Below are 10,742 nucleotides of genomic sequence, written 5' to 3'. Positions count from 1 at the left end.
AAAACCCTGAGGTGCTGGCCTATCTGGCTTTGTGGAAGGTGTTCCTCCAGTTACCTCTAGTCTCCCATAATGGAAAGGGAAGGGGGGAGCTTGAATGGGGAGAGTACTTGTGGTATGTATGAATGTTTGTTCAGTTTGCGTTGTGTGGTATGCGTAGTGTCTTCAGGGAGGGGGGCTGTTGAGGATAGGATTGTTTTCTTTATTACAACAAAATGGAAAATACAAGGGGATGGTGGGAGAACCGAGATGACCCCTCTGTTTGCCCTCTTATGTGGGGGGTACTTCGAGTTTTTCTTTTGCATAGCGAGACAGTTCTGCTATGGGCACCCACACTCTTCTGCCTCTGCTTGATTCCTGCTTTGGGGCCTATGTCCAGGGGGTGGTGGTGATCTCACCCCCTTGTTCTGTACTCCTCGTATCATATCTGCTACTGTTGGCAGCCAGTATATTATTATTATTCTTGTTTGCATATTTGTTCATTGTGTTATTCCTGTTAATCTTGTTGACTCCTTAATAAAATGATATTAAAAAAAGAAAACTTATTTGTTTAATAAATTTGGAAAATGATTATTGTATGGTTTTAATTGGTTGTAAATTTGACAATGTGCTGGTTTTATCTTTTGTAAATTGCATAGGACTGTGTGGTATCTGCTATTCATAAATAAAATTTTATGTTATGTTTTTAAATGGGTGCATAAGATTCTCAAAATATATGGCATACAACATAAGCAAAAAGAAGATGATAAAACCTGTATAAATCAAACATAATTTCCCTAACTAGTAGTATGCCTCACATTTATGCTCATTGTCCATGATCACTGTTAGGAGGGGGAAAAACACCAAGAAAATTGTTAGATTTTTTTTTTATTTAAAATATCTTATTTTAGTCACATCATCCATATGCCACTTACAAAACAATAGACACTATTTGTCATAGACCTTGTATTCGCCCATTTTTTTCTGCACTACAAACATTGTAAGAAGGGCCGCGGAAAAGTTCTCAGTCCAACCAACAAAGTTGGGGCAGTTTCCATATAGGGTTATACACTTAGGGCTCCTTTTACTAAGCTGCGCTAGCGTTTTTAGCGCATGCTGAAGATTAGCGTGCGCTAACTCCTGCGCTAAAACCGCTAGCGCAGCTTAGTAAAAGGAGCCCTTAGTTCAGCGATTTTCCACTTTTTTTCATTCCATATTTTTCTGATGGAAAAAAAAAAGTGGAAAATCACTGGACTAAGTTTATAGCCCTATATGGAGACTGCCCCAACTTTGTTGGTTGGGTTGAGAACATTTCAGCGGCTCCATCTTTCAAGGAATTATTTGAAATTGGTTCCCTGATACGACTGGAAAACTAACTGAAGCAGTTCCCTTTCCCATTTTTTGTTCTGCACTATGGCTGGCAGCCTGGTTTTGCCCATCCACAGCTGTATAGGTGTCTGGCAGAAATCAGGACCCTGGACAGCGTTCCTTTCTCTTCAGAGTTGGTGTTTCTTGACTGAAGCATTGAAAAAGAAAGGGGTGCCATTAATTGCCTCTCTGTAGACGTCAGCTGTGCAGGAACGAAAGACATGGCAGGAAATTCTCCAGATGTAGGAAAAAAGGATCCCCAAATATGTTATGCAACAGAATACAGCATTTCTGAAGGGAGCTCTTACAGCAGTATCCCTTTCGAATTGTACCCCCCCCCCTTTAAGCCCTTCCTCCTTGAGTCTCCCCTCCCTCTCGCCCTCCTTCCCTCATCCCCCCTCCCACCTCAGCTCTGTCAGTCTCTCTCAGCCGGCGGGCTCTCTTCTGCCTCTCCTCTCTAAGCTCCCCGGATCTGCAGCCATGGCTGACATGAAGACAGGCATCTTCGCCAAGAACGTGCAGAAGCGGCTGAGCAGGGCGCAGGAAAAGGTGAGAGGGGGGAGGGAGATAGAAAGGCGGCCAAGGGAGCGGGGGGGGGGGGGATGGGAAGCCCAGGCTACCGCAAAACAGCGGATAACGGCCGCACCTCTCGGCCCCGGGCTGGCTGAGACCGGAGGGTGGAAGGGAAGGATGCAATCTCTCGGGCACCGCTGTTGGATGCTTGCCATGCCTTGGGGAGGACGTAGGTGCCCCCCCCCCCCCATGGCACACAAAGGGCCAGCTCAAGACTCGTGCCCTGCCACTCTTCTAGCCTAGCGCATGTATTCCCAGGGCAAAGGCGCCTGTGTGCCACAGTGACAGGAGAAGAAAGGGAGAGGGGGGAGGGGCGTTATCGGAGCCATGCATTACTAGAGCCCTGCATGTTTGTGTACTTTAATGCAGCAGGATTAGATACTATACCGCATGGGGGGGGGTGGAGGTGATTGAAGATTGCTGCACTTCTGTCGATGCAAGAACTCTGCTGAAAAGAAAGGCTTTCCACTTTCTATTGTGTAATTGAAGTATTCTACAGTAAACATATCCGAATGACCCGTTCTGGCAATATGTCCTACAGAAGGTCAGAGGAAGATGTAGAAGGGCGCAGGAGCCCTATTAAAACAGATGAAAAGACTAGACATTGAAGAAAAATTGTGCTGTTTATGATATATTTTGAAGTGGCTTTTCTTTCCTACTTTAAGCTTTCTTCTGTTGGGTTCAGCATACCATCTCTGTTAATATAACGCTTCAATTCAATGGCATTTTAGTGTTGCATTTAGGATCAGGGCAATGATTGCAAAACTTTTCTAGAAAATGGACTCACTGGTCGCTTTCACTGGAAGTTGTTAGCTATTGCATCAATTTTATATCTATATTAGAAATGGATAATTTTATAATACCGTCAAATTTTAAATGAAGGAGTGTTTTTTTTTTTAATGCTGTGTGGATGGTTATAGTGTATTGTTCTTAGTTATTTTAGAAACACTGCTATTTGCTCATTTTATATTTTTACATATTGTGCCTTAGAATTTCTTATATGTCAGCAGTTTTTGATCAGGAAAAATACATCGGTTTATATTCTTAGACGTTGATTTTTTTTTATTTGCTTAAGTGGTCAGGCTTCAAGTGAATTGAGGCAAAATGCTGCCCAGATCACTGTAGAAAGACAGTTCTGGCATTCAATGCATTGCTTTTGACTTGAAAGAGTCTGCTTGTCAGCGCTGACCCAGGTGCTCACTTTCAACATAATAAGAGCAGAAAAACCTACTTTCAAAAAAGATTGGGGGTGAACACACTGAAGTTTTCCTCAGACTTGGAGGTGTGCACACCCACAGAATTGGCACCAATCAATAAGAGGCGAGCGTGTCCTTTATTACTAATAACCGTCCCTACTGTGCTTCATAAGCAATCAATTGCAGTAGAAGGCGATTGTCTTTCATGATTGTCTTTTAGTTGATTGAAAGATGGCTGCTGAGAACATTTTGGAATCAATAAACACTCCTGCTACTTGGGTACCTGGAATGAGTGGCCCTGGGTTCCACATTAGTTTTTCATTGTGCTTAATGAATAGCTGATGCGGCCATGGCACAGATCTGGTACCAGCTATCTCTAAATCACATTCTAAACCAGGGGTAGGAAACTCCGGTCCTCGAGAGCCGTACTCCAGTCGGGTTTTCAGGATTTCCCCAATGAATATGCATGAGATCTATGTGCTTGCACTGCTTTCAATGCATATTCATTGGGGGAAATCCTGAAAACCCGAGTGGAATATGGCTCTCGAGGACCGGAGTTCCCTACCCCTGTTCTAAACCAAAGGACTAGAACATAAGACAACTCTATAGCTGGGTGGCCTCTGTTAGGCTCCCCAATGCCATGTGGTGAGAGGCCATAATATAATGCAGTGTTCCCAACCCTGTCCTGGAGGACTACCAGGCAGTCGGATTTTTGGGATAGCCCTAATGAATATGCATGAGAGAGATTTGCATATAATGGAGGTGAAATGCAAGCAAATCTTCCCCATGCATATTCATTAGAGCTATCTTGAAAACCTGACTGGTTGCTGGTCCTCCAGGACAGGATTGGGAACCACTGATATAATGGTATATGGGCACCTAGATTCCATTATAGAATACTAGTGTAACCCAGCATTGGCAATGTTACAAATTTGCACATCCACAGTTATACCAGTCATAGACGTAAATGCAGCAAGGGCACATGTGACCCTACAGTATTCTGTATGTTATATGTGTGACAGCACTGGGCATGTGAATGCCCCCTTGCATTTATGCACTATGGGCTGCATTCTATAAATGGTGTTCAAAACTGGGTGCCAGAAAAGATTGGCGCTATGCTTGATTCTATAAAGGATACATGACCCTTTATAGAATCACACTTAGAGCCAATTCTTGCACCCTAACCTTGAGTGCCAGCCTTACATCTGCTGAAATCTAATGTAAATGCTGACACCAAGTTGGATACACTGAGCCATTATTTTGAAACAATACATGCAAATTTCCAGAATGCTCCTGATATGCCAATGCCCCTTCCGTGGTCATGTCTCCTTTTGAGTTGTGTTCTATGCAGTCTGGGTAGCAATCAACATCAGTAGTTGGTTATTAGTAGCCAATTATTGCGCAGTGGCTCCTTAGCCAATTAAGTTGCATGAATATCCAATTGATTCACCCTGTAGATCCCGAAAGCAACACTGACATCTTTTCTATTAATCAAAAATTAGAACTAATACATAACTGGTTGAACTCAAACAAACTAGCTCTGAATATTAACAAAACAAAATCCATCCTATTTAATTGGAAAAAAGATATCTCACTTATAAAACCTTTTCTCATTAATAATATACCTATCAGCACGGAACCTACAGTTAAAATTCTCGGAGTACTTTTCGATAATAATTTATCCTATCACGAACACATCTCTACCATCGTTAAACAATGTTTCTTCAAACTTCGACAGATTAGATCTATTTCCAAATATCTCTATCCTTCCTCTTTAAAGATTTTAATCCATTCATTCATCATAACTAAAATCGACTACTGTAATGCCCTATTTTTAAATATCAGCCAAAAAGAAAAAACAAGACTGCAAATCATTCAGAACACGGCCATAAAGTTAATCTATAATGCAAAAAAATTCGATCACGTCTCCCCATTATTAATTGACGCGCATTGGTTACCAGTTAACCATAGGATCCTCTACAAACTGATGTTCCTAATTTTTAAGTCCCTCACATTCAGCGAACCACAATTTATTTTAAAATCACTTATTCCATACAAACCCCAAAGATCTTTGCGCTCTTCTAATCAAAATTTACTAACTGTGCCATCGTTAAAAATCATTGGAACGAGACGAGCTGATATATTTACTGTTGCAGGACCACAATGGTGGAATTCACTTCCCCATTACATCAGAATAGAAAGTGATATCCTAATATTTAAAAAGCTTTTAAAATCTCATTTATTTAAGGACGCCTTCGATCTATAACTTAAATAAGGGACATCTCTAACAAATTTTTATTTGACTCAAACAAATATGCAAGAAAAGCTTTGAAAATTTTTACCCTACCTTTCGTTCTTCCCTGGTTTTTTGTTTTTTTTCTTCTTCCCCATTGTAACTTTACCCTCCTTCCCTATCTTTCATGTGAGTCATAACTGATTTTATTGTATTTAGGTTAAAGTTTCTATATGATATTATTATGTACATCGCCTAGAATTTCGAAATAGGCGATTCATCAAATGTGAAATAAAACTTGAAACTTGAAACTTGAATATCTAGGGATCACACCCAAATTTAGGTGTCCAAATCTGGGCATCGTATATAGAATCCAGGGGTATGTGATTTACCCCCTCTCCCCTCCCCCCGAATAAATACTTAGTCACTGCTGCATCTTGCATACATTAGTGACAATATTCTGTACATTTATGCATGTAAGTGGTGTGTAAATGTGAGCATTTGATTATAAAATTGCCTTTTATATATCTAAGGAAGCAATTTGATAAAGGCTTCTTTCATGCACAGATGTTACTATATGCATAACATGTTTCTTACAATATTACCGCATGCATACAAGGATGCACTATGACAAATAGGTGTATATACTTATATGAGCCAGGTGCACGAGTAGAATAATGCTCGTATAAGTGCATTTTATGAAATCTACCTGCATATGCAGAGGATATGCACACATTTACAGCTTTTTTTCAGACCAGGGGTTAATTTGAGAGCATTTATATGCTATTAGGATCACTGTAGGAATCTATTTTGTAAAGACACATATCTCCAGATTCTATAAAGGGCACCCAAACTAGTGCATGATCATGAGATGTGTGTGCAACTTAATTAGGTATGAGCCAATTGCAGTCAATAATTGGATGCTAGCAATCAATTATTAACATTAATTAGCACTAATTAGGATTTGCATGCACATCTGGCTGCATGCTATACTACTGAATAACCTTGGGTGCCTAAATCCCTTAGTGTGCAATCCAAAAGGGGGCATGGTGATGAAAGGGCAAGGGCGAGTCAGAGGTGTTCTGAAAATTTGCATGCAGTGTTATAGAAAAAGCACCATTTACACACCCAAATGCCATGAGTTGCGTGCCGGCATTTACTCCAGGTTTCAAATGGTATAAATGCTAGCATGCAAATTTGGGGGGGGGGGGGGATTTGTGCTATTCACTATTCTATAAAAGACACTCAGCTCAGAGTGTCCTTCATAGAATGGCACTTACTACTACTATTTATTATTTCTATAGCGCTGAAAGGCGTATGCAGCACTGTACATTTTAACATACAATAGACAGTCCCTGTTCAGAAGAGTTTACAATCTAATTTAGACAAGACATTTCAGGGTTGGGTAGATTACAGTGGGTATAGGTATCTGACAGCAGTGAATGAGGATTAAGAGTTGAAAGCAATTTCAAAAAAAGTGGGCCTTTAGCTTGGATTTGAACACTGTCAGGGATGGATGGAGCACGATGTATTGATTCAGGCAGCCTGTTCCAGGCATACAGTGCCGCAAGAAAGAAAGGACGGACTGGAATTGGCAGTGAAAGAGAAGGGTACAGATAAGAGGCTTGCCTGAAGAGTGAAGATTACTGGGGGGAGGGGGAACATAGGAGGAAATGAATGAGGAGAGATATCAGGGGGCTTCAGAGTGAATGCACTTGTAAGTCAGCAAGAGGAGTTTAAACTGTATTTGGAAATCGGTGGGGAGCCATGAAGCGACTTGAGGAGAGGGGTAATGTGACAATAGCGGCTCTCACAGAATATGAGTCGCGCAGCAACATTTTGAATGGATTGAACTAAACTAAACCTTAAGTTTGATTGAAGAGGTGAGAGACGGGTTTGCGGGAGGCCCGAGAAAAGTACGTTGCAGTAGTCTAGATATCAAGGTAGTATGGGTAGGGTGGGGAGAGAGTGGCCTGGGTGGGTCTACATTACAGGTATAGATATCCCATTTCACTGCAAAAAAAACAATGGCATTAACAGCTGTAATTGTTGATGTCTGCCCCTCCAATCACCCTCTCCCAATGGCCACCCTTATTATCATCCCCACCCCCTATGATCATTCCATGGCAAATAGTTCTTGTAGCAGTAACACCCTTCCCCCACCAATGCCACAACATCCCCCTCCCACAAGTGGCACACACCACAAGCCCCCTAGATGCCACAATTCCCCATGGCAGAGCTTCCTGTTGCAGTATCTGCCCTTTTGGCAACCCCCTCAAGGCATGATCTCCCATGATGACACAACCCCTTTCCACAAGGCATCCTCATTAGGGCAATCCTTCCCTAGGTGCCATTCCAACCTGCCCTGAGGTGCCATTCCAAGCAAACCCATACCTCCTTTCCCTACCCAAGCCTTACCAGGTGTTCCTGGTGTCATATAGGGTGGGGGTAATATCCAATCATTCCTTCTGTGACAATCTTGGGTCTCAAAATGGCCTCTAGCAGTAATATTCTTGTATTACACTAGGGGTCAGACTTCCATTTAGGATCTCTCATTGTATATGAAAGGATTTTCAGGTAAAGTTCTGTACCTATTTTATATAAGGCACTGGGGCAGATTCTGTAAAGGACGTCTAACTTTAGGCGTCCACAATGTGGACGTCCATTGACTTAGACGTCCAAAAAAGTGGATAATAAGCCCAATTAACGAGTTTAACAAGCAATAATTGAAACTTAGACGTCCAAAGGCTGAACGTGATTCCAAAGGTTGGACGTGATTCACAAAATAAGCATCCACAATTTCGTGGACGCCTATCAGACAAAGCTATGCCTAATGGGGTGGGTGTGGCATGGACATGGCTTTGATATAGACATCCATTTACAGAATCGCATGCTGCTCAGTGTCCTAATATGTCTACGTAATGCCTAAAATGTAGGTGTTGCAAAAGCAGGTCTACTTTTGAGCATGAGTTGAGTGCTTGGTAGGCGCGAGTTAGGTGGGTGTGGCTTAGGCATCACATAGATGTGTCAAAGGCATCCGCATATAGGTGAACAGGGCTTCTATTTTTGGGGGTTTATAGGACTTCATTTTGAAATTAAGGTCAAAAGATGTTTAATAATGGATTACTTAAGCAAAGTACATGAAAAAATATATGTATTGCATACTAAACCTATTTTGGGGGATAAAGAGGACTCCTCTTTGATAATAATAGAAAAAGATGTTTAATAATACATTATTCAAGCAAAACACATGAAATATATATAGCATACTAAACCTCATTCCCAAAAGGCTAAGAAAATAAGAAGAGAATCCCTATTCACAATGGCTGTGATTCAAAGCAAGTGGACATGTCTGATGCACAATCTTGACATCATTGTGACATCATCAGTATGTACCATGTACTGAATTCTGCCTTCAGCGCCTCTTAAATGTAAATCCCTAAGAGCTGGATTCTCTAAACAGCAACATTGTTGGCAGCTACCTTAACAGCGGCCGCTGATCGCATGCCAGTCGCGTCACAACGCTGTTTAAAGAATCACGCCTCTTGCAAAGGTAGGTGTTGGAAATGTAGATCAAGGTTTTCAAGGCATTTTAAACAGAGTTTTTCTTCTTAACTTAGGTGCTGGAAGGGCGCCTAAGTGAAGGTATTGATTATACAATATGGGGCTCATAATCAAAACAAAAATATAACTAAAAACCCATCCAAGTCAACACTTGGATGATCTAAAAGACAGGTCGTCCAAGTGCTGATAAAACATATTTTTAGACAATATCCATAGAATTTAAGAACATAAGAAGTTGCCCCCACTGAGTCAGACCAGAGGTCCATCCTGCTCAGCGGTCCGCTCCCGCGGCGGCCCATCAGGCCTAGTGCCTGAACAGTGGTCCCTGATTAATTTTGTAACTTACCTCTAATCCCATCCCTATAATCTACCTTTACTCTTATCTGTACCCCTCAATCCCTTTGTCTTCCAAGTACCTATCCAAAGCTTCTTTGAACCCCTGTAGCGTGCTCCTGTTTACCACATCCTCTGGTAGCACGTTCCATGTATCCACCACCCTCTGTGTGAAAAAGAACTTCCTGGCGTTTGTTCTAAACCTCTCCCCTTTCAATTTCCTTGTACTTATTGATCCCCTTAATTTGAAAAATCTGTCCCTGTCTATTTTTTCTATGCCCTTTATGATCTTGAAGGTTTCTATCATGTCTCCTCTAAGTCTCCACTTTTCCAGGGAGAAAAGCCCTAGCTTTTTCAGTCTGTCAGTATATGAGAGGTCCTCCATGCCCTTTATTAGCTTAGTTGCTCTTCTCTGGACCCTCTCAAGTACCTCCATGTCCTTCTTGAGGTACGGTGACCAGAACTGAACACAGTACTCCAGGTGTAGGCCTCTGAATCCCGCTGTGTTCCCAGAGTTGAAAGGGGTGTTTTTGGAGGAATGGTGAGGGTAGGATTTGGGTGGGACATGGGCCAAACTAAACTTAGTCGTACTGCAGGGATAATCAAAAGTTTTACGAGGCTGCCTGGATGGAACTTATACATTGTGACTTAGGCAATCTAAAAGCAGGTCTGTGCCTAGAAGGTATCCAAAGTGACTACCACAGACACAAAGTACAGACCCCCCCCACACACAAACACACACACTGCCCCAGTGATCACTGATCCCCCCTCCCACACCACCATAAAAATTGGAATAAAAACATGCATACCTGCCTCCAGAACATCAGCACCTGGCATAGGAAAGCCTAGTAGAGCAGCACAGAGGTGGCTTAAGTAGTCTAGGGGGTGGGCTAGTGAGTTTGGCCCATGTCTAGTGAACCATAGAGAGGAGGACACAAGCCCATAAGCCACTCTAACCATTGCATTTATGATTAAAAATGTGAGCCCACCAAAACCCCTCAAAACCCTACAGTACCACCAAATAGGTGCCACCTGCAGCAATAAGGGCTATTCGGGTTGTTGACAGGTGGGTATGGTAGGTTTGGGGGGCTCACCATGACCAATTAAGAAGTTGTGGTGAGATGTTTATGTGGCATCCTTTTTCTGAATATCACAGCAGTGCCCTGTAAGGTGCCCCACTGTTCTCTTGCCATGTCTGGGTGGCCAGTCCATCGCATTGCTGGCCACTCCCACGACCAAAAAGGTCTTTTCTGGGCATTTGGGACTTCGACAAATATTTGGACGAGAATGTGGTATAAAGATAGACTTAATGGTGGTCTGGACGATCATATGCCTGGACGTATAGATAGACGATTAAAAAAAAAATTTTGGATGTACTTTTTGAGAATGTACATTTTGCCGCTGCCGACTTTGGGCAACTAGCACCCTACGTCCAAATTGGACGTTTCTTTTGATTTTTTACTCCTCCACGGGCCTAAGTGCTTCTGTGTTAATTTTTT

The 10,742-nt window shown here is 42.1% G+C and overlaps 1 protein-coding gene across 1 annotated transcript in view; it reads left to right on the top strand.

Moving 5' to 3' along the window:
• The first annotated feature begins 1,772 nt into the window (after positions 1-1,772).
• AMPH (amphiphysin) overlaps positions 1,773-10,742 on the top strand; it is a 285,388-nt gene continuing 276,418 nt past the window's right edge. Inside the window, exon 1 of the mRNA XM_033930240.1 lies at positions 1,773-1,893. Coding sequence (XP_033786131.1) covers positions 1,825-1,893 — 69 coding nt within the window. The 5' untranslated portion in view covers positions 1,773-1,824. The remainder of the gene's footprint in view (positions 1,894-10,742) is intronic.

The sequence above is a fragment of the Geotrypetes seraphini genome, chromosome 2 (genome assembly GCF_902459505.1).
Source record: "Geotrypetes seraphini chromosome 2, aGeoSer1.1, whole genome shotgun sequence".
Taxonomy (NCBI): Eukaryota; Metazoa; Chordata; class Amphibia; order Gymnophiona; family Dermophiidae; genus Geotrypetes; species Geotrypetes seraphini.
This window is presented reverse-complemented; position numbering and strand designations above follow the sequence as displayed.